Source organism: Macaca nemestrina, chromosome 9 (genome assembly GCF_043159975.1).
Source record: "Macaca nemestrina isolate mMacNem1 chromosome 9, mMacNem.hap1, whole genome shotgun sequence".
Lineage (NCBI taxonomy): Eukaryota > Metazoa > Chordata > Mammalia > Primates > Cercopithecidae > Macaca > Macaca nemestrina.
In genome coordinates this window covers 42,030,290-42,054,768 of record NC_092133.1, presented here as the reverse complement: position 1 = coordinate 42,054,768, position 24,479 = coordinate 42,030,290, and the positions used below count along the sequence as shown (strand labels likewise).

Genomic DNA, 24,479 nt, shown 5'->3' with positions numbered 1-24,479 from the left:
ATGTAGTTTAAAATTTTAACTACATTGGCCGGGCGCGGTGGCTCACGCCTGTAATCCCAGCACTTTGGGAGGCCGAGGCAGGCGGATCACGAGGTCAGGAGATCGAGACCATCCTGGCTAACACGGTGAAACCCCGTCTCTACTAAAAAATACAAAAAACTAGCCGGGCGAGGTGGCGGGCGCCTGTAGTCCCAGCTACTCGGGAGGCTGAGGCAGGAGAATGGCGTGAACCTGGGAGGCGGAGCTTGCAGTGAGCTGAGATCGCGCCACTGCACTCCAGCCTGGGCGACAGAGCGAGACTCCGTCTCAAAAAAATAAAATAAAATAAAATAAAATAAAATTTTAACTACATTAATGCATTAGAAAAATCCAGTAATATTTAACTCCTCTGTATCCTTTTTATAATAATTCTGTGTATAAACATTAGTAACAGTGATGTTAACCTTTAAGTCTCAATATAAATTTAGTTTTTCTTTGGTATAGTTACATTGACTATTTTCTCATCGACCAGTGGCACATTTAGGCCATTTCTCCCTTTTTTTCTGTTGTTCACATACCTAGCATGGTGCAGACCCTACAAAAAAAAACAGGGATGGAAATACTCCTTTGGATCTTGTTAAAGATGGAGATACAGATATTCAAGATCTGCTTAGGGGAGATGCAGCTTTGCTAGATGCTGCCAAGAAGGGTTGTTTAGCCAGAGTGAAGAAGTTGTCCTCTCCTGATAATGTAAATTGCCGTGATACCCAAGGCCGGCATTCAACACCTTTACATTTAGCAGGTAAGTGAATGAAGTTTCACAGATTTAGGCTGGTAACATCTGAGATTAATTTTACCCAGATGAAATATTTTCTGTAACTAAACTTTAAAAATTCAAATCAGGCCAAGCGCAGTGGCTCACACTTGTAATCCCAACACTTTATGAGGCCAAGGCAGGAGCATTGCTTGAGCCCAGGAGTTTGAGACCAGCCTGGGCAACGTGGCAAAACCTCACCTCTATAAAAAATTACAAAAATTAGCCAGGAGTGTTGGCGCACATCTGTAGTCCCAGCTATTCAGGAGGCTGAGGTGGAAGATTGAGTCCAAGAGGTCACGGATGCAATGAGCCTTGATTGTGCCACTGTACTCCAGCCTGCGCAACAAAGTGAGACCCTGTCTCAAAAAATAAAAAAAAATAAAAATTCAAATCAAATATCTTCTAATGCCGCCATTATACTCTTTAGTATATTTGTACAGGACAACCGTACTTGAAGCTACTAGCTGAGTTCAAGTTCACTTTACTACTAGTACGTTACATTCAGTAAGAACAATTGAAGTAGGCTCTGCCAGTCCCCATATACTTTGGGAATCATTATTCCAGATCATCATTTTATTGGTATCACCTTTGGTAAACAAGTTTTGAAAAATATGCCTACTTGAGCCAGCCTTCCTTATAGAAAGCTAAAGCTTTCTATTCTTCCTGATGATAGCTGCTAAGCACAAGCAGGAAAAAATATATATCTATCAAAATTCTCAGAAGTTACATAAGCCTCTCACCAAAGTTATTTATTGTTTTGGTTTGTGAGAGTCCCCGTAACAAAATACCAAAGACCGGGTGGCTTAAACAACAGAAACTTGTTTTCTCACAGTTCTGGAGGCTAGGAGTCCAAGTTCAAATTGTTGGCAGGGTTGCTTTCTTCTGAAGCCCCCACTTGGCTTGCCTACCTTCTCAGTGTGTCCTCCCATGGAACATGATGTCTCTTTCTATATGTTCTAGTCTCTACTTTTAAGGAAACCAGTCAGATTAGATTAGAGCCCACCTAGTGAGCTCATTTTAACTTTTTTAGCTCTTTAAAGGCTCTATCTCCAAATAGGGTCACATTCCAAAGTACTGGGGTTAGGGTTTCAACATAAGAATTTTGCAGGGTACAATTCATTTCATAACATTTGTTCTAAGTTTTCACTCATAAAACTAGCACAATGTACCTTTGTTTTCAGTGCAAGTATACAATATATTTTGGTTTCAGAATAACTTTTTCAGCTGCATTACAGATGTTAGGAAATCATTAAAATCACTGAGCTATAGCTAATACCTTGGCGGAGTTCCATCATAGGCACAGTGGACTCATACAAGTTTGTCTAAATATGCATGGTTTAAACATGGTATAAAAAGCAAGAAAAAATAATGCAAATATTTCTGCCATTTCGTGTAATGTGGGAGATGGAAATCTATTCTGTTCATTTCAGTCTTGTATTATAACTTGGTGTTATATATGCTTTTTACCTTTAAATACTCCATATAAGTTGAGACTTCACTGTCCAAAGAAACCAATTACTCTATGTGTCTTTCAAGTATTTTGGAAGTGATAAGCCACAAATGCTAACATGGTGAGAAAAAGCTTTATTTGCACTGGCTATCAGGAGTTTCTAGTTAATGTAAGACAAAATATGACTTGACCTCTGATTGGAAGTTGTGCTGTGCATATTTATGTTAGCTTTTATATCTTTCTTGTAGCTTATCTAGAACACTTTACTGTGTCCAAGTTATCTTTGTAAGTGACAAATAATTTGTATGCACAAAAATATTTGTCCACTTCTGCAGCGTTAAATACCATACCTTGAGACCTGGAAAGACTTTTAGATTAGTGTAATATTTTATGGTAGTTTTATAATTTTATTTTTCTTGATCTTTTTAAATTCTTTTACTTTAAATCCTTTAGCAAAAGGATAAAAACTACAATAGAAATAAGTTTTATTTCATGGCTTTAGCAGCTCCTAAGTTCCTCTACCAGACTTGCAGAGATGTGTACCTCGCTGAGTTCTCTCTAGCAAAAAAGCATGCTCTTGTGGCCTTCTGGGGAAGGGGACTCTGAGATCCACTCTGGTTTGACTTGTATGTGATTGCAAACCTTTGACTTGCAGCCCCTGAGACCCATGTCCCTGAGTTCCAGAAGTGGTATGTAACACCTATGAAGGCAGAGACTTCGGTAGGAAGGTCTTCATAGGAAAGATACAAGTAAATCAGTCAGTATAATTTTGGGAATCCACAAAACTGATAGATAACACGAAAAGCTTCCAACTTGAGGCAAGGGGGAAATGTTTTCCAGAAGGTAAATTGTTAATAGAGTCCAATGAGCTCTTTCAGATTTATACAAAATCTCTTTTATGTTTTCAGTAATGTCTATGCCTTATAAATACATACATACATATATGTATACATATAGTGACTTTTTTATATTAACAAGTGGAAGTATTATGACATAGGACTAAAAAAGAAAAAACAAGTAAAGTAATTTTACTTCTTTTCTAAATTAGCTGGTTATAATAATTTAGAAGTTGCCGAGTATTTGTTACAACACGGAGCCGATGTGAATGCCCAAGACAAAGGAGGACTTATTCCTTTACATAATGCAGCGTCTTACGGGGTAAGTTCTTCCATGTTACCTTTAAAATTTTGTGGAATTTTAAAGTGAAAGTCAGTATTGCAGCTCAAATGGAATTTAGTTTGATGTTCTCATTTTACAGAGAAGTAAATGGGAGAGCTGAAGAAGTTAAATAACTTCCAAATTTCAGTTCTGAATCTGTTCTAAGCTTGCTGTGTGATATGCGGCGTATTGTTGTTTGTTTTATTATCTGCCTTAACACCTGTCTCTTATTTTCAGTGAGATGTTGGTGATTGTGTTTGTTGGTACCCAGAAAATCCACCGGGGCACCAAAGGGGTAGATGGAATCTGTACAGATTCAGACGCATTGTTCCTGACTTATTATAGTCCCAAATGTTACATTCAGAATTGACCATCTTCAGTGGTATAGTTTGATTAATTGAGGAAGATTGCTGCTTTATAAATTTAGTAGTTATAACATTTGAATAAATTAGAAATTATTAAAGTCATATTAGTCTAGTTTCCTGCTAAATAGAATTCTTAACTCTTTTCTAGATAGTTTCTCAAGTTATCGAAATGTCCACTGTTATTTATAAGTTGTGATGCTGGGGGAAAAGAGTTTTAATTTTCATTTCCAGCAGGGAAAGAGTTTTAATTTTCATTTCCAGAGTAAGTTTGAAAATGTGGAAGTAGGTACATAACTAGTTTCTTCTTAAGAAAGTAAAGTATGACAAAATAATATTTCAGACTCTAATGGGTATTTTCTTTTACAGCATGTAGATGTAGCAGCTCTGCTAATAAAGTATAACGCATGTGTCAATGCCACGGACAAATGGGCTTTCACACCTTTGCACGAAGCAGCCCAAAAGGGACGAACACAGCTTTGTGCTTTGTTGCTAGCCCATGGAGCTGACCCTACTCTTAAAAATCAGGAAGGACAAACACCTTTAGATTTAGTTTCAGTAAGTGATGGGCTTTTTGAAAAATCTCAATGCTTTTCTACTTTTTAAAATTCACTTGATGTTGTTATAAAATGTTTTTGTAGTCAATGTGAATGGCAAAATCTGGTTTTTAGCCTGATTTTAATGTAAGAGTTCTTTAGTATTCAAATATAATAGAATTATAAAGTAATATAATTATTCTTCTGTAGAATAGAATTATCAGTCAGTTACTATATACTGAGTATTTTGGAAAGAGGAAAAAGAAGTACATGATATAACTGCTTACGTTAGTTAGGTAACTAACCAGACCCAGGCCCTCTGAGAATGCTGTTACAGTGCATACAGCGCAAGATGGTACAGACCATGGGTCTTACACACAGCCCCAACTGGGAACATTGCCCCCAAGGTGCAGCCACAAAGCCTGCTGCCAATAGAGTTTCCTTTTCCTCCCACACCACCTCATCCCAGAGTTCTTGTTTCTCACCCTGCCTTAACCATTCATGAAACGAGCTTATTATCCACTTTCCTGTGGAGGTCCTGTTTTCCTTCCCCTCTCTCTGGAGCATGGAGCAGTTGTAGGAGCTTCCGCTGAACCTTCCACCTCTGCTTTGGGCACTGAAGCAGATGCCTCTCTTGCCTCTACCACTGAGGACATTGACTAGAGCAGTGAAAGGAAAGGAAGAAGGAAATTCTTTTTGAGATGAGAAGGAAGGGGAATCTTTTCTGCAGACTGCTTTCTACTGAGAGAGATTCCATTGTTCCACATTACAATAAGAAACTGAGGTAGTTCAGCTGCATTGGGGCTTAAGTAGATTTTTCTCAGCCAGCTAACAACCCAGCCATATTTACAACATTATCTCTTCAGGGAAATATCTTTCTAGCTCCAAACTACCATAAAAGTGAACATTTGGAATTCATTCCACCCATATGTTAGTCGACCAGATATAATTAAGTGACAATGAAGCAAAATGCTCTAGAGAACATACAAGGGCTTTAGAGTCAGACATACTGGGCCTAAAATTCCAGCTCCACCATTTAAGTTGTACAATCTTATGAACTGCCTAACCTCCAAAGCTTAGTTACCTCATCTATAAATAGGGGTAAAATATATCTGGTTAGTATGAGAATTAAATGGGGTAATTTACTTAAAGTCTTTAGCGTGGTATCAGGTACATAAAAAGCACTCAATAAGTGGTACTGTTATTATAAACAAATGTCATTTACAAACTGTGAGTACAGTGGGAATGCATAGACTGGGGGAGAAGAAAGGTGATTACTGGAATAGGCAGAACAAATGACTATGAAACAAGTACTGATATACTCCTTGCTGAATATTAGTTGAATGTTATGAAAGAATAGTACATATTACCGATTAAACAAATTAATGTACCTATAAATGTGAGGACTTTTTTCCATTCTAGCAGAATTTTTTTTTTTTTTTTGAGATAGAAGTCTCGCTCTGTCACCCAGAATGTAGTACAGTGGCACAATCTGGGCTCACTGCAACCTCCGCCTCCCAGGTTCAAACAATTCTCCTGCCTCAGCCTCCCAAGTAGCTGGGATTACAGGCATGCGCCACCACACCCAGCGAATAATTTTGTATTTTTAGTAGAGATGGGGTTTCACCACGTTGGCCAGACTGGCCTCAAACTCCTGACCTCAAGTGATCCATCCGCCCACCTCGGCCTCCCAAAGTGCTGGGATTACAGGCATAAGCCACTGCACCCGGCCCCATTCTAGCAGATTTGATTAAAATTATTATCTTTTCTACCCACCTTCTCTCCAAAAAACTTTCAATTTTGAGGAACAAATACATTGCTGAATATTTTCCAGGAAATACAAACAATTCTGTTTTCTAAAGTTCTGTGTAGGTGGAATTACTTCTTTCAGAATAACTACAATATGACTAAAATCTCTTACCTTTTAAGATTGGTATTTCTGTAATCCATTGTGCTTCTCAGTCACAATATCAGAATTAGGGTTTTTTTCATGCTTTGCCATATTTAGGTTGTGTTTTGATAATATGTATTTTGGAAGAGATGTTCTCAGTTATGTCTTATATTTTAATAAGTTTAGCTGGATACAGGTTGAATATCCCTTATTGGAAATGCTTAGAACCAGATGTGTTTTCAGCTTTTGGACTTTTTTTTTCAGATTTTGAAATATTATACTCAAGCATTATCCTTACTGTTGAGCATCCCCAATCCCAAAATCTGAAATCCAAAATGCTCCAATGAACATTTCCTTTGAGCTTCATGTCAACATTTAAAAGTTTTCAGATTTGGGATGTTTGACCTGTATTAACCTCTTTGCTTCACTTTTTAAAATGAATAATCCTCCATTGTGAAAATCCTGGCACAAATTGCTGGGTTTTGTCATATTTTGAAATATATTTTATTAGGTATAATAGCATTTTAAAAGTTGCTTATGGCAGATTTTGTCTCTGACACGTACCCTAGGCAGATGATGTCAGCGCTCTTCTGACAGCAGCCATGCCCCCTTCTGCGCTGCCTTCTTGTTACAAGCCTCAAGTGCTCAATGGTGTGAGAAGCCCAGGAGCCACTGCAGATGCTCTCTCTTCAGGTCCATCTAGCCCATCAAGCCTTTCTGCAGCCAGCAGTCTTGACAACTTATCTGGGAGTTTTTCAGAACTGTCTTCAGTAGTTAGTTCAAGTGGAACAGAGGGTGCTTCCGGTTTGGAGAAAAAGGAGGGTGAGACATTCTACAAAAATAACTTTCTAACTGGTATTGTAGCCCCATATTTGACATTTGGGATACTAAAAAGTCATTTTTAACCTTAAATACAAGGTATTAGTATCAAATTAGTTAACATAGCCTTAAAAAGGTTTAGCCTTGTGTTGCTTTCTTCCTTCCAAGTTGAGAGTTGAAGAGTCTTGTGCTACTAACCTACTCTTTATTTATGTATGTATGTATGTATTTATTTTTGAGATGGAGTTTTGCTTTTGTCGCCCAGGCTGGAGTGCAGTGGTACGATCTCGGCTCACTGCGGCCTCTGCCTCAAGGGTTCAAGCAATCTGCCTGCCTCAGCCTCCCGAGTAGCTGAAATTGCAGGCACCCACCACCACCCCCAGCTAATTTTTGTAGTTTTAGTAGAGAGGGATTTCACCATTTTGGCCAGACTGGTCTTGAACTCCTGAACTCAGGTGATCCACCCGCCACACCTCCCAAAGTACTGGGATTGGAGGCGTGAGCCACCATCCCCAGCCCTTAATCTACTTTTTAGATGTAAACTTTTTCTGTTAAAATTCATCTCACCTTATGCAACAATGTGGAGCTTGTTTTTATAAACTTTTTTGTGAAGTAGCTTACATCCTGAAAGATAGGAAAACTGGTTTTAAAAATACAGATGCAATTAAAAACAAAGTTTAAAATACAAATGAGAGTACTGAGACTGCCCCATTGATTACCTTATTTCTAATGTTGAAATTTTATAGCTTTCTCTTGTTCAGTATTGTATCTTAAGTGGCTATTAATATTTGTTTTTGAAAAAATAATTATTTTCTTCATATATAGTAACATTACAAGACTTTATTGTTATAGTGATGAATGAAATACATTATTCTGATGTGAAATTCCATTTGTTTTGGATTTTTTTATTTCCCAGTTCCAGGAGTAGATTTTAGCATAACTCAATTCGTAAGGAATCTTGGACTTGAGCACCTAATGGATATATTTGAGAGAGAACAGGTGAGTAGATGAATCATATTGTTTGGATTAGTGGTTTATGGAAACTCAAGGAAAATTTGGAACATACTTGAAATGAGCTGAACCATGTAAGCTATTGGGGGAGAATGATTTTTAAGAAATGACATCAGTCAGCCTTCTAATTTGGCTTGACCTTGGAACTTCCATTTAGTTCACTAGCACACAATTGACTCATGTAGTAATGGTAAAATAGCTTTCTTGAATGGGAAGTTTAGCTTATTCAGTTCTTGAAGTAAGTTATCCTTGAGCACTGTCTATTCAGTTATCTCTTTTAAGCCTAACACTTTTCTAGCTGCTATGGGAAGATATGTGAATATGCCAGCCATAATCTGGGCTTTTCTAAGCAGTCTCAGTTTAAAGTACTGTGTCAAAATACATTTACTGATTTTTGTTGTTGTTCAGAAAATAATGTTACTGTAGATTTGCACTCTAAGGGACTTTCAGTGTAGTTATGGAAGTGGAATAAGAACATATGGCCGGGCGCAGTGGCTAATGCCTGTAATCCCAGCACTTTGGGAGGCTGAGGTGGGTGGATCACAAGGTCAGGAGTTCAAGACCAGCCTGGCCAAGATGGTGAAACCCCCGTCTCTACTAAAAATACAAAAAAATTAGCCAGGCACGGTGGCAGGTGCCTATAATCCCACCTACTCAGGAGGCTGAGGCAAAGAATTGCTTGAACCCAGGAGGAGGAGGTTGCAGTGAGCCAAGATCACACCACTGCACTCCAGCCTGGGTGACAGAGCGAGACTCTGTCTCAAAAAAAAAAAAAGAACATATGAAAATTCAAGTTTTACCATAGATTTTAGAAATTTATAGAAGGGAGCTGGGCACGGTGGTTCATGCCTATAATCCCAGCATTTTGGGAGACTGAGACGGGTGGATCGCCTGAGTTCAGGAGTTTAAGACCAGCCTGGCCAACATAATGAAACCCTGTCCCTACTAAAAATACAAAAAATTAGCCAGGCATGGTGGTAGGCGCCTGTAATCCCAGCTGCTTGGGAGGCTGAGGCAGGAGAATCGCTTGAACCCGGGAGGCAGAGGTTGCAGTGAGCTGAGATTGCACTTTTGCACTCCAGCCTTGGCAACAAGGGTGAAACTCTGTCTCAAAAAACAAAAACAGAAATTTGAAGAAGGAAAAGATTACTGTGACCTAGGCTCATCGGGGAATGCTTCATGGAACGTGTGTAAGTAAAACAGGATTTTTAAGAATGGCTTCAATTTCATGAAGCTATAGTGTATTACTGTATTAAAGATAAAAGGGTTACTTTGAACAGTGATGCACAAGTACCTTTTGGCATAGTCCAGACTCAGAAGGAACCATTGAAAGACATTGTATAAATAGGGTTGGATGTAGAGTGATGGTAGAAAAGTATTATGGAAAAGATAAAATAGAATACTTGAATGTGGTTAATTTGAAAGTGCGTTTTTGTTTCGCATTTTCGTTCTGCTCAGGTTCTTATGCTAAATGGAAATAATATTTTTTGAAATGTTTAAAATAATCTGGAGTAAATGTGTGAATCTTATATATTATGAAAACACCAATATATGAATGTCCGCCAAATAAGTAAGCATTCTAAGTAGTTTCCTCCTCTTTTGTAAGATCACTTTGGATGTATTAGTTGAGATGGGGCACAAGGAGCTGAAGGAGATTGGAATCAATGCTTACGGACATAGGCACAAACTAATTAAAGGAGTTGAGAGACTTATCTCCGGACAACAAGGTATTTTATTGTAATAATTGCTGTTGTCAATTTAACAGTTTGCTTAAAGGCAACCCTCAGTGTACTAAGTTATAATTTAAAAATATATGTGAAAGAATCTGTTTAATAGGAAGAATACTAATTTAGGATTCAGGAAACTGGGATCAAGTCTTAGCTGTGCTACTAACTTAAACTTACTGAACTGCTGCTTGCTGTTAACAATGTGAACCTAAGTAAAACTTCTGGACCATTCAGAAATTTGGGAATTGTTTTAGCTCCTGAAAATAAGGAAGTTAGTTGAGATTATTTTCTAAAGTTGTTCTAGCTCTAAAATTTTATTATTTTAAAGGTCCAAACTTAGGTATCTCATTTCTTATGGTAATATAATAGATAATAACTAAGTGTTCAGGCTAACTCACAAAGTACTGTACTAAATCTCTTACATAGATAAATTTGTAAGAGCTTGGGATGAAAATACTTGAAAGCAATAATGTTGCAACTGAGGAAATTGAACAAAACAAAGTTGAATAATAATTTTATTTCTCCTTAATGTTGGTGCTTAAGGAAAATGCAAATTGCATTTATTCAGCAGATGTTAACACTTTATACCAGGTCTGTGTATAAAAAGGTGAATTGTTTTAAGTGTCAAAACCACATGTAACTTTATTGTTCAACTGAGGGAGTGATTTATCCTGGGGTCAATAATATTCAATAATTGAACATCCTGGCCGTACACTTGGGGTTAAAGAGAAACCTCCATCAGTAAAAATGAAGGTATTTTCAGGAAAGAATGTATGCTAGCCAGGATGGGGTCCACCGCTGAAGAAATAAGAGCACCTCTAAAAACATAGATGAGGGCCGGGCACGGTGGCTCAAGCCTGTAATCCCAGCACTTTGGGAGGCCGAGACGGGCGGATCACAAGGTCAGGAGATCGAGACCATCCTGGCTAACACGGTGAAACCCCGTCTCTACTAAAAAATACAAAAACCTAGCCGGGCGAGGTGGCGGGCGTCTGTAGTCCCAGCTACTCGGGAGGCTGAGGTAGGAGAATGGCGTGAACCCAGGAGGCGGAGCTTGCAGTGAGCTGAGATCCGGCCACTGCACTCCAGTCTGGGCGACAAAGCGAGACTCTGTCTCAACAAAAAAAAATAAATAAATAAAAATAAAAAAAAAATTAAAAATAAAAAAATAAAAACATAGATGATTCAAGCTAAGGAATACTTTAAACTGATATTTTAGAATAAGCTCAGTTGAAGGTAGATGTATTTTACTGCCTGATAGGAACTAGGATAAGATATTTAAAATGCAAGATGGTCTTGGCTGTTTCTAGTATAGAAGATAAATTTTTATAAGATAAAGAGGAGGAAAAATCCATGATTTCCTGAAATATTAGTATACAATATAATTAGCACTAAAAATGAGGAACTAGAACCCTCAGTTGTAGACCATCGTTGTGACTCTACTGGAATAATACTGATCTGGTATGATAAAAAATACGTTGGAGTACCAGGATAACGAGAGTCTTTTAGGAAAGAGGCAGGGTAGAAAAGAAAAACAGGCAGTATTTGTATATTAAACATATCATAGCTATTAGAACTGCACTGAAAAGCTGAAAGGCTCAATGACAGAAATGGATACGTTGCCTCCAAATGGCAGAGGTACTTCCATGCCACCTCTGGTCCTGTAGTCACTCTGATACATCCAGCTCCACTTGGACAAGGAGAAACGTCATGAGACAAAATGCTGTGTCTGATCCAGCATATCAGGGTCACTTTCCTACATAAAATTACCATCTTCCTTATGTTCATTCAAAGCCAAGATTCTTTTTTGTTCCCCCAATCTGATGTTAGTCAACCAACAGGGATTCCATACTTACACCTGATTTGCAAAGTGGAACTGGTAGCTGCCTATGATGATTTTCTAACACTCTTATCATGCTGACTTATCTTAACAGCCTTACCTATTATTCCGTGCATCAAGTCAATAGATGACTAGTACCATACTGATCTTTCAGTATTGATAAACATCTTGTATATGTTGCAGATGCCTCAGTCAAGCATTTGTCACAGTCTTTATTCTATAAAATACTCTCCATATGCTCTTCATAATCCATAAAGATTATTGCAATTCAGCCACTTCTGTAAGTGTTTATTAGCATTGGCATGTTGGTAGTAGTCCTGTTCTTCAGACCATAGCTTAGAATCAGAATAGTGCTCTTCGTCTCCAGAGGCAGAGTTCCATGCACTAACCCAGCAGTAAAGGATTTGGCCCCTACATGGGAAAACAGCAGTGTTGGAGATATTGTTGTAGAGATTAAAGGAGAGAGTTGTGCTACAAATACACCAAAGGAATTAGAAAATTCTGTTTAAAATTCCGTTTAAAAAACTTTTATAAGAGTAAAGATACAAAAATAGATATGATTATCTTGATCATTGACATTTGGAAAACACCATAAATTCATTGCTGAGATAAACAATATATTATGGGACAGAATATACATTCAATAGGTGGTAAACTATGAATTTCTCATTCTGGGGTGATTTAAAATTACCTGAGGCTATGCAAGTTTCTGTCATAATTCTTCCTCATATTTACAAAGAAGAAAGATTAAATGTTGAAAAGACTGCATAGTTAGTAAAGAAAGTAATTTGAAGAAGAAAATGTGTTACAAACTCATTAAGAATAGGAGATAAAGAAGAGAAAGATTTTCTGAAATATTTCCACAAAACCCCTTATAACTTGTCAGGTCAAAAAGTAGTAGTCTAAATGCATTGTGATGTGTGTACTGGTTTTGATCCTAGAACAAAAAAAAGGACATTAATGGGGAAAACTAGTGAAAAAATGACGTCAATAATTTAGTTAATAAGTGTTTGTTTTTTTGTTTTTTTGTTTTTTTTGAGATGGAGTCTTGCTCTGTCGCCCAGACTGGAGTGCAGTAGCTGGATCTCAGCTCACTGCAAGCTCTGCCTCCCGGGTTCACACCATTCTCCTGCCTCAGCCTCCTGAGTAGCTGGGACTACAGGTGCCCACCACCACGCCCGGCTAATTTTTTGTATTTTTAATAGAGACGGGGTTTCACCGGGTTAGATAGGATGGTCTCGATCTCCTGACCTTGTGATCCGCCCGCCTCGGCCTCCCAAAGTGCTGGGATTACAGGCGTGAGCCACCACGCCTGGCCTAGTTAATAAGTTTTGACAAATGTGCTATGGTTATATAAAATGGTAACATTAGGGGAAAGTGGGTGAAGGGGACATAGGAACTCTGTACTTTCAGCCTTAGAAAATATCTAAATTATCACAATATAAAACGTTTTTTAAAACTGATAGTAAGCAGCCGGGTACCGTGGCTCACACCTGTGAATCCCAGCACTTTGGGAGGCTGAGGTGGGCGGATCACCTCAGGTCGAGAGTTCAAGACCAGCCTGACCAACATGGAGAAACTCCGTCTCTACTAAAAATACAAAATTATCCAGTTGTGGTGGCGAATGCCTGTAATCTCAGCTACTCAGGAGGCTAAGGCAAGAAAATCACTTGAATCCAGGAGGCGGAGGTTGTGGTGAGCCAAGATTGCACCAGCCTAGCCTGGGCAATAAGAGCGAAACTCCATCTCAAAAAAAAGTTTAAAAAAAAAAATTGGTAGTAAGCATCAGAAAAATTAGGTAGTTATTTTTGGTTTTGATGTTCATTGTTTATTGGCAATTTATTTTTCTACCTTCAAATTTTGTTTCATAGGTCTTAACCCATATTTAACTTTGAACACCTCTGGTAGTGGAACAATTCTCATAGATCTGTCTCCTGATGATAAAGAGTTTCAGTCTGTGGAGGAAGAGGTATGTTCATATACCTTCAATAGTAGGTTGGCCTTATATATTTAGTTCACTTTGTATGCTCTTGTTTCTTCTTCTTCCTTTAGTTTGCATTATATAATTTTCACCTATAAATGCTGTTTTCAAGCTGATTAATAACTGTCTCTAGAAAATCTTACTCATGAATTTATAAGACTCATATTCTTTGTGTTTGTGTTTGCTTTTGTTTTTGTATTTTTAGTAGAGACAGGGTTTCGCTGCGTTGCCCAGGCTGGTCTCAAACTCCTGAACTCAGGCAGTCCACCTGCCTCGGCCTCCCAAAGTGGGGCACCATGCCCAGCCCTCATATTCTTTGAATAACAAAAATATTGCAACCTGTTTTGTATTCTCAAAAGTAGAATCAGATGAGTCAAGAACCATGTTCCCCAAATCAGAAAATACACAAATGCTAATGCACATATATTTCAAACCATTTTTCTGACAGATGCAAAGTACAGTTCGAGAGCACAGAGATGGAGGTCATGCAGGTGGAATCTTCAACAGATATAATATTCTCAAGGTAATAAATTAGTGAAAGTAAAGTTTTCTGAGACCATAGTTTTCAAAGCCTGAAGCCATAAGTAACTTTCATAAGAATATAATCTGTCTAGCCTGGTAAGTTCTTGACTTGGCATCAGAGACTATTTTGGGGAAGAAGATACCCTTGGAAGGTTAATATTCTCCAAATCCCTGTGCTATTTTTAATAACTGATAATAATTCAATTCTTGTTGAACATATTCAAGTGTACGGGTTATGCTTTATCTTGGGGTACTGCTAAATACTATAGGTTCAAGACTTTATAATATAAAGTACTGTTAAAGTACTCTACTGTAACAAAGCTGAATTTTTTTTGTGGCAGATACCATCTTTATAGTCATACAATGCTTGTTTTTTTATCCTGATTGACTACAGGTTTCTGAAAGTACCCACATATATTACCTTTTTATAAATTTTAATAGTACTCTCTTCATCTTTTCCAAAAAATATATATTTTTAAAATGTTTTGAGTCATTTGGTGACTGTCCTGTCTTACTGATTTCAGTTACTCTTCTTAGGAACTTTTTCAACATTATGTTTTTCTTGAACTATAGTAATCAAAACTGCACACCATACTTCATGCATAATGAATTTGTATTAACTACATTGATGCAGTATATTCCTAATAATTGTAAAAATAAGACATAAAGTTAGAATGAAAATGTGGCAGATGCCTTTCTAATACACAAATGTTAAACTCTGAACAGTATCAAATCTTTCAGCTGTATTGTATTACTGTTTCATAACATACTATGAGTATAATATTTAATCAGAGAAATACGTGCCTACTACAGGTACATTTCAGTCAAGTCCGCTTTGTCTACAAGCGTTAACAAAATGTGTGGAGTTTTGTTAGGAGTGAGAACAGGAGAGAGATTGTGTGTTTGATTTCTAAAGTAGTTGGATTTGAGAAAGATAACACTGTTTTCTTCCTCTAACAAAGGTATTTTCATGCAGTGTTTAATGAAAATTTTTTCAGTGATGAAACAGGGTTTTGTTGTTGTTGTTCCTTTTTAATGCATAAATGAGATCTATTTGTGACAGTTATGGTCCTTGATTACATCTGTGGTAATATTTTGCGTTATTTGAGCCAAGACTAACACCATCAGCTTCCAGGTGTGCTCTAGGAACCAGCAGGGGGCTGTAGCATCTTTAAGCACAGCTAAGAAACGACGCTAGTATTGTGAATTTTTTTCCTAGAAATACTCCTAATGAGACTAACATCCACCTTAAAATCTTTTGCAGACAAAAATTTTCAGAATTAGAAGGTCGAGGGAGTAATTGTGTGTGTGTTGGGGGCTGGGGGACACTATTTCAAATATTCTTAATTTTAAACAGATTAATATGGCACTCTGAGACAGATACATTGGGGGAAAAAGGATACTTGAAATTTCTAGTACTTAATACAGAAAAAACTCAGCATGTCTGATTTGGAGGTGTTTTTGTAATAGTTTTAAGTTAATGAGACTGGAAGTGTTTTAATAAATAAACAGTATTCCTGAGCTTCACATACGGCCTTTCTTTTCTTTGAATTTTTTTAATCTTCAAAATGTAGCTATACTTCCAACTTTATGGTTGGGACAAAGTATTTTTAGTTGATTAGAATAACACATTTTATATTTCAGAGAAAAGTTTTGCCTACCTTCTAGCTAAATGTATGGCCCATCTTTGGTTTAGATGAGGAAGTCAGTAAGTAATACTTAAAGATTTGGTTTTTCTGGTTTATTTTTTATAGATTCAGAAGGTTTGTAACAAGAAACTATGGGAAAGATATACTCACCGGAGAAAAGAAGTTTCTGAAGAAAACCACAACCATGCCAATGAACGAATGCTATTTCATGGTAAGATTCCTCCCTACCGACTCTACCACTGTTCTCCACATTAGGATAGTTTTTTTTTGTTCACATATGAAATAATAATAAGCCTGTATATTCTTTATGTCATTCTTTTATAATAAACCTAGTATTTCTGTAACTTTTACATTTATGTTTTCAACTTCTTTTGAATTTGTGTATTTTATAATGGATTGTTTTTAAATAAGATTACCACAACAAAAAATAGAAATGAGAGTGTTGACTATCTTTTCCTTTTTTCTTTAAATAGTAAATTTTGCTTATGGTCACTCTAAGAAATTTTGTGTTTTACTTTTAACTAGTTGATTGAATTAAAAATAAGACCTGGGAATCACCTCAGAAGAAGATATACATCCTATTTGATTTTGATTCTAAGTATCAAACCCACACAATTTGACAACAGCCATTGTTATTGAACCTGTAGAGGTTTCTAATGACTGTAGAATTGAAACCATAGAATTAAATTGAAAGCACAATTACTTATTCTTCTTGGAATTTTCTACTTTTTTGTATTATAAGCTGGCAGGTGTTGGTTAGTCTTTCAAATTTTAGCAAAGTTAAATATATTAATGTAGTATTTGCAAGGCCTTCAAGTACATTACCCATAGTAGTTCCAGTCTATTTCTTCATTTGTCCTTGATTGCAGAAAAAATTTAGAGACCTGTAAAGTTCTTTAAAACACAGTAAATTTCATAATACCCTGGGAGAAAGGCTATAACAGAATGGATTCATGTGCAGTATCTAAACATGTTGCACTCCTTATTCCAAAACCCTAAATAATTATCATGATAATCTCTTGACACAGAGCATATTTATTATCTGTTAACGTGATGGTTATAATGTGGTTTTTCTAATTTGTAATATAAATAATTTTGGTTTTCCCAAGTTAATTCAAAAAGTGATTCTATTCATCTGTATTTCTGTAAAGTAGAATTCAGTATATTTTCCTGCCTGTCTGTGGACAGAGAACATGATCTTGATAAATGAATTAGCTGTGGTTTCTTGACTTTTTCCATCCGCCACTCTACTCCACTCCCAAGGAAAGAGGAAAGGGAAGTCAGTATGCAGGGGGTGAGGGAAAGCACCACATTTGCAGATAGAACCTTGTATCGCAATTGATGAAAGGCAAAAGTGGAAGGATAGAAGAGAAGAGGTATAAGAAAGAGAATAAGAATGTGAAAGTGGGGCCAGGCACGGTGGCTCACGCCTGTAATCCCAGCACTTTGGGAGGCCAAGGTGGGTGGATCACCTGAGGTCAAGAGTTTGAGACCAGCCTGACCAGTATGTTGAAACCCCATCTCTATTAAAAATACAAAAATTAGCCAGGTGTGGTGGTGTGCACCTATAGTCCCAGCTACTCAGGAGGCTGAGACAGGAGAATTGCTTGAACCCGGGAGGCAGAGGTTGCAGTGAGCCAAGATCATGCCACTACACTCCAGCCTAGGCCACAGAGTGAGACTCCATCTCAAAAAAAAAAGAATGTGAAAGTCTATTTGGGCCACTTGATATCTAAAAACAAACCACACAGGCATAGGCATCATTCTAAGACCTAATTGCATTTAGCTTTGCTATCTAAAGTGAATTATGAGGCTCTTGGTGTTGGATTTTTATGGATTTGCAGTCTGGCATTTGGTAACTCTTACATTGATATTTCAAGTAATCTGTTTTTCTAGTTCAATCTGTGTCCTTATTTTAGCACATGAACCAGCACTCTATTAGAAACATTAGTTGATGTTAGCAGTTCTTTATTCTAAAATAGTAAGCTGGCTGACAGTTAACTTGTTACCCTTTTTCGTTTTGGTTATTATTGTGGGGCTGTATATTTAAGAATTCAATTTCTAAGAAGCTAGTTTTTTACTTCTAAGATAAATTTTAAATTGTTGTTACCCATCTATATGTGTTTCAGGGTCTCCTTTTGTGAATGCAATTATCCACAAAGGCTTTGATGAAAGGCATGCATACATAGGTGGCATGTTTGGAGCTGGCATTTATTTTGCTGAAAACTCTTCCAAAAGCAATCAATATGTATATGGAATTGGAGGCGGTACTGGGTGTCCAGTTCACAAAGACAGATCTTGTTACATTTGCCACAGGTAAGAGATCACTTGTTCTCATTTATTTTGGTAATAATCAGATAAGAACTAGTTACATTTTTGAGGGCGAAGCATTATGTTGGACAGCCTTAGAAATGCAAGCTAGGCATGTTTTTTGTTGTTGTTTTTTTATTATACTTTCTAGGGTACATGTGCACAGTGTGCAGGTTTGTTACATATGTATGCATGTGCCATGTTGGTGTGCTGCACCCATTAACTCGTCATTTACATTAGGTATATCTCCTAATGCTATCCCACCCCCCGCTAGGCATGTTTTAGATTGCTTTTGGCCCTCTCACCGATTATAATAATAGCTAATATTTATTAAATGATCTGTATGGGCCAATTATAATTTAAGCACTTGACCTGGTTGACTAATCATTAGAATATCTGGTGCCTTAAAGCATACTGAGTAGAAAGTAACATTAGGCATGAAAGAGGCTTTATTGTAGCCCTTGAGTATTGTAGGACTCTGTGGACTCTTTAAAAATCTAGTATTCAAATGCTAAAATGGCATTATTTTGTCAAGTCTAATTATTTGATCGCAGTGCCTGAGCCTCTCTTCCACTGTGATACGATCCTAATCTTCAATTTGCAATACTACTATAAGAACTTAAAATTAAAACAATGATCCTTTTCGAAAGGAAATAATAATCAAATAACTACTTTGCACTTTTTTTCCACTTTTAATTACCTGTTCTAACTCACTTGTTAAAAATCATTTAAGTAATTTGTCCCTAACTTAAAAAATCCTTATAGGCAAAAAGTTATGCCATTTGAAAAATCCAGTAAGATTAATTCCTGAGATTTATTCAACAGGGCACTACTTAATGAATATATAGAGCAGTAGTTTATCAAGCATTAGCATGCATTAGAATCACCTAGATGGCTTGTTTAAATCACAGATTCTTAGGCTCTACCTTCTCAGTTGCTGATTTAGTAGATCTGGGGTGGGGCTCTAGAATTTGAGTTTCTACCAGGTTCCCAGATGTGACGCTGTATTTCTGACCACTGATCTAGAAAAAACCCTTAGAGCAGTATTTTGCACTTTGGCAGCACATTGGAATCATCCAGGGAACATTAAAAAGCTTTTAATGCTTGTGTCCCACCCTCACAGAATCTCATGTAATTAGTCTGGGGCATGATCTGGATATTAGAGTTTTTTAAAGCTTCCCAGCCGATTTCAAAGGACTTCCAAGCTGAAGAATTGCAGTCATGGAGGGAAACAGGTTCTTTCTTTGTGTTTGTTTTGTTCTTACTGTTATCCCTCTAAATTTAGGACTGCATAGGTAGTACACAGTAGGCTCTCCTGTGTAGGATCTCCCGCTCACTTCTATTTTAGATCATAAATTGGAGTGGTTAGGAGGCATGTAATTTCCTAAGATTTTGTAAATTTGAACACTGCTGTTTTTATTTGTCATATATGGTCTGAAGGATAAATAGTTCTAATTATTAGTAATAAGCAACATTCTAACACCTCCCTTTTCTTTGGAAGATAGAACCATCAACTGGTCTACTGACATCTCCTGTTATCTTCTAAAAGGAAACAATAACATTAATACTAAAAGGTTGTTTGAAACTAAGAAAGGCCAATCACATGCCTGAGAGAAGTGGGAGGATAATCTACTGAAACTGGTGGTGAGGGGAGACCTATCTAAGGAAGTACCATTTCAGGGGAAGTCTGAAAATTGAGTGGGTATCAGCCAGTGGAAGAGTGGTAAAATAGATCCCATTCCAGTGATGGAGAAAATTATATGGATGGGGACCATTAATAAAGGAAGTTTGGCCTTTGTGAAGAAAAGAAAACTAATGTGCATGGGGCAGAATGAACATAAAATGAGATTCAAGAAATTGAAGCCATTGTACAGAATTTCTCCCAAGTACAGTGAGCAGCCTCTAAAAGGTTTTAAGCAGAAAAGTGATTTGATCTAATTTTTGTTTGTTTTAATTACTTGGATGGGAAAGGTTTGGACAGGAATTAGAGAAGAAACAGGAAGACTGGTTTAGAAAGCCAATGTGTGATAGTCCAGGTGAAAATTTCAGTGATTTGACTTAATAGTGACAGTAGAATTAAGAGTAAATGGATTTCAAATATATTTTGAAGGTAAAAATCAACTAGACTTAATTAGATATGTGTCCAACTTTGCAAGCCACTTGATGGAAGACCCTTAAACCTTCTCCTTCCCACTTTGTCATTGACTTGTGTTTTTTGCTGAGACACAAACAAGGTGGTAGAGTCTGCATCTCTATAAGGTTATTACCTTTTTCAGGTTTTATAGTTAAAATAAGGACTAACTAAATTGACAGATTATTTCATTAATAAGAGTAATAGAAGACATTCTTAAAAAGTTCTTTTAGGGGTAAAATGATAAAAACAATTATAAGTATTTATTAAAACTTATGCCGTGTCCACACATTGTCATATTTATGTGTCACGTTTGCCTTCAGGGTGATCTTTTCCTTTTCATTTTATAGGCAGCTGCTCTTTTGCCGGGTAACCTTGGGAAAGTCTTTCCTGCAGTTCAGTGCAATGAAAATGGCACATTCTCCTCCAGGTCATCACTCAGTCACTGGTCGGCCCAGTGTAAATGGCCTAGCATTAGCTGAATATGTTATTTACAGAGGAGAACAGGTAATGCAGTTTTATTTGTTCATCTTCAAAAATGCTAGAGAGGCATACTTTAACTTTTTACTAATCTCTTGACAAGACATACTACCTTAACTGGATTTTTAAAAAATTTTATTTGGAAATAATTCAGATTTGGAAAGTTACAAAAATAGTGAAGAGAATTCCCTTATAACCTTTACCTAGAGTTCCTAAATGTTAATATTTTGTTCTCTTTTTTCTCTTTTATCATTCACTCCTTCCTTCCTTGTGTGTGTGTTTGTACATTTTTTTTGTGAACTGTTTGAGAGTAAGTTGCAGGGCATATCCCTTTACCATTAACTATTTCAATTGTAAATTCCTAAAAACAAGACTTTATTCAAATTTTGTCAATTGTTCCGGATTTTTTTTAGCTCTTATGATTGAAATCTTGTATTTAACAGCCTGTCTGTAGCAAAGAAGTATATAATTGTGTTTTGCGCTCAGTGAAAGCCAAAAGTAGTTCTAGAGCAGTGTTGTGAACTGGGGGTAGGTATCGGAATCACCTCAGTTACTAAAATCAGACATGAACTTAGTATCCTTCCTAGACTTGCTGATTGAAAATCTAAAGAACTGTAGTCAGGGTAAAGATGTTTTGAGAAAATGTCCCTAGATGATTCTTATCTACAACACTAATTTAGAACCTCCTCCCTAAGACTAGGAATACTTACAGAAAGTCTATTTATCTTTCAGGAAAATTTGTGTACCATTATTTGAATTTGTCTTTCTCTTCCAGGCTTATCCTGAGTATTTAATTACTTACCAGATTATGAGGCCTGAAGGTATGGTTGATGGATAGTTATTTTAAGAAACTAATTCCACTGAACCTAAAATCATCAAAGCAGCAGTGGCCTCTACCTTTTACTCCTTTGCTGAAAAAAAATCTTGCCCACAGGCCTGTGGCAAAAGGATACAAATGTGAACGAAGTTTAACATTCTGACTTGATAAAGCTTTAATAATGTACAGTGTTTTCTAAATATTTCCTGTTTTTTCAGCACTTTAACAGATGCCATTCCAGGTTAAACTGGGTTTGTCTGTACTAAATTATAAACAGAGTTAACTTGAACCTTTTATATGTTATGCATTGATTCTAACAAACTGTAATGCCCTCAACAGAACTCATTTTACTGATACAATACTGTGTTCTTTAAAACACAGCATTTACACTGAATACAATTTCATTTGTTAAACTGTAAATAAGAGCTTTTGTACTAGCCCAATATTTATTTACATTGCTTTGTAATATAAATCTGTTTTAGAACTGCAGCGGTTTACAAAATTTTTTTCATATGTATTGTTCATCTGTACTTCATCTTACATCGTCATGATTGAGTGATCTTTACATTTGATTCCAGAAGCTATGTTGAGTTGTTACTTGGGAAAGATTGAGTTATCAGATTTAATTTGCTGATGGGAGCCTTTACCTGTCACTAGAAATCTTTCTCATTTAAGAACTTATGAATATGCTGAAGATTTAATTTGTGATATCTTTGTATGTATAAGACACATTCCAAAGAGCTCTAACTATGGCAGGTCCTGATTACTAAATAAGCTTCTTTACTGGCCTCAATTACTAGCTCTCATGTTGGAAAATTTTCTAAAGTCATTCTGTGAAAATTAGAGCAAAGTGCTCCTGTTTTTTAGAGAAACTGAATCTTGCTGTTGAACAATTATTGTGTTCTTTTCGTGGAACATAAGTAGGATGTTACATTTCCAGGGTGGGAAGGGTAATCCTAAATCATTTCCCAATCTATTCTAATTACCTTAAATCTAAAAGGGGAAAAAAAAATCACAAACAGGACTGGGTAGTTTTTTATCCTGAGTATTTTTTTTTCTGGTTCTTTTTACTTGGTTTTATTGCTGTGTTTGTAGCCAATCTATACATCATGGGTAAACTTAACCCAGAACTATAAAATGTAGTTGTCTCAGTCCCCTCCAGGCCTCCTGAATGGGCAAGTGCAGTGAGACTGGTGCTTCTTGCTCCTGAGTTTTCTCTCCATGATATTATGCCCAACTGGAAATACGCTCTCAGTTTGTGCACCATGTGGTGACCAGGCCTGTGTTCAGTTTGGCAGCTATAGAAGGAAATGCTGTCCCATAAAATGCCATTCCTATTTTCTAATATAAAACTGTTTTCCAGGAAGCAAGCTTAAGCATCTTGTTACAGAGACATACATCCGTTACGGCTTGGCAATCTCTTTTACTTGTTGACTCTAGCTCCCTTCAAAGTCGAGGAAAGATCTTTACTCACTTAATGAAGATATTCCCCATCACTCTCTGTACCAGTTCACCTTTATTTTACATTTTATTCAGTCTGTAAATTAACTGGCTCTTTGCAGTAACTTGTACATAAAGTGCTAGAAAATCATGTTCCTTGTCCTGAATAAGAGTTGATCAGAGTAAATGCATTTCTGGAGTTGTTTCTGTGATGTAAATTATGATCGTTATTTAAGAAGTCAAATCCTGGCCTTGAAGTGCTTTTTATACAGCTCTCTAATAATTATAAATATCCTAAAGTCATTTCTTGGAACACAAGCGGAGTATGCCAAATTTTATATGAATTTTTCAGATTATCTAAGCTTCCAGGTTTTATAATTAGAAGATAATGAGAGAATTAATGGGGTTTATATTTACATTATCTCTCAACTATGTAGCCCATATTACTCACCCTATGAGTGAATCTGAAATTGCTTTTCATGTGAAATCATTGTGGTCTGTGAGTTTACAATATTGCAAACTGTGTTATTTCATCTAATCAATTGCTTAATGAGTGTGTTTTTCCATGAATGAATATACCGTGGTTCATATGTTAGCATGGCAGTATTTTCAGATAGCTTTTGTTTGTTGGGAAGTTGGGGTTTTGGGGGGAGGGGGCGTATTAGTACGTTGCATGAAATAGCTTACTTTATGATGATGGAATTGCTTTTTCTTTTGTCTTGTGATTTTTTTTTTTTGAAGTGAAATTTAACTTTTTGTGCAAGTAGTACTATTATACCCATCTTCAGTGTCATACTTGTATTGTATCACATTCCATACCCTCATTTAATTCTTAATAAAACTGTTCACTTGTTTTTCTGGGTAGCATGGTAATTACTGGAATAGTATAAATGTGTTGAATGGTCTTTGAGAAAATGAATTAAGATTACAATAAACCACAATTGCAGGAAAACAATGTAGTTCTGAGTCTAATAGTGATAAATAATGCAGTTTGAAGTTTGAAATATTGAATATTGTAGCTGTACTTGCTCATTAAAATGAAAGTAGCTGTGAGATGCTTTCAACATTTAATCTATTCAGCACAACTTTGGTAAACCTTAAAGCTCATTCCTGGGAAATTAATCTTCTTAACTTATAAAAAGAAATTATTTTTATTTCTGTGTCATATGAAAACATTCTTATAAGTTTCCAAATCTCAAAGTTAGTGGTATTTATTGCTATTAAAAGAAAGTATAATCGCATGTGTATATTAGACTTCAGTATGTTAAGTTTCGTTGTGTGTAGGCCGGGCGCGGTGGCTCAAGCCTGTAATCCCAGCACTTTGGGAGGCCGAGATGGTCGGATCACAAGGTCAGGAGATCGAGACCATCCTGGCTAACATGGTGAAACCCCGTCTCTACTAAAAATACAAAAAACTAGCCGGGCGAGGTGGCGGGCGCCTGTAGTCCCAGCTACTCGGGAGGCTGAGGCAGGAGAATGGCGTAAACCCGGGAAGCAGAGCTTGCAGTGAGCTGAGATCCAGCCATTGCACTCCAGCCTGGGCAACAGAGCGAGACTCC

General features: G+C 36.8%; 1 protein-coding gene across 3 annotated transcripts in view; it reads left to right on the top strand.

The window, feature by feature from the left end:
• Positions 1–23,774, top strand: part of LOC105480371 (tankyrase 2) — a 66,746-nt gene extending 42,972 nt beyond the window's left edge. For 2 of the 3 annotated variants that reach the window (XM_024792572.2, XM_011739089.3), the window contains 12 exons: positions 562–781; positions 3,295–3,404; positions 4,136–4,324; positions 6,763–7,015; positions 7,929–8,011; positions 9,630–9,750; positions 13,462–13,559; positions 14,020–14,094; positions 15,848–15,953; positions 17,872–18,058; positions 20,534–20,690; positions 21,439–23,071. In XM_024792572.2, coding sequence (XP_024648340.1) covers positions 562–781; positions 3,295–3,404; positions 4,136–4,324; positions 6,763–7,015; positions 7,929–8,011; positions 9,630–9,750; positions 13,462–13,559; positions 14,020–14,094; positions 15,848–15,953; positions 17,872–18,058; positions 20,534–20,690; positions 21,439–21,501 — 1,662 coding nt within the window. In that variant the 3' untranslated portion in view covers positions 21,502–23,071. Of the gene's footprint in view, positions 1–561; positions 782–3,294; positions 3,405–4,135; positions 4,325–6,762; positions 7,016–7,928; positions 8,012–9,629; positions 9,751–13,461; positions 13,560–14,019; positions 14,095–15,847; positions 15,954–17,871; positions 18,059–20,533; positions 20,691–21,438 lie in introns of all 3 variants that reach the window. The other variant, XM_011739100.3, reaches the window with a different exon arrangement.
• The last annotated feature ends 705 nt before the right edge of the window (positions 23,775–24,479 follow it).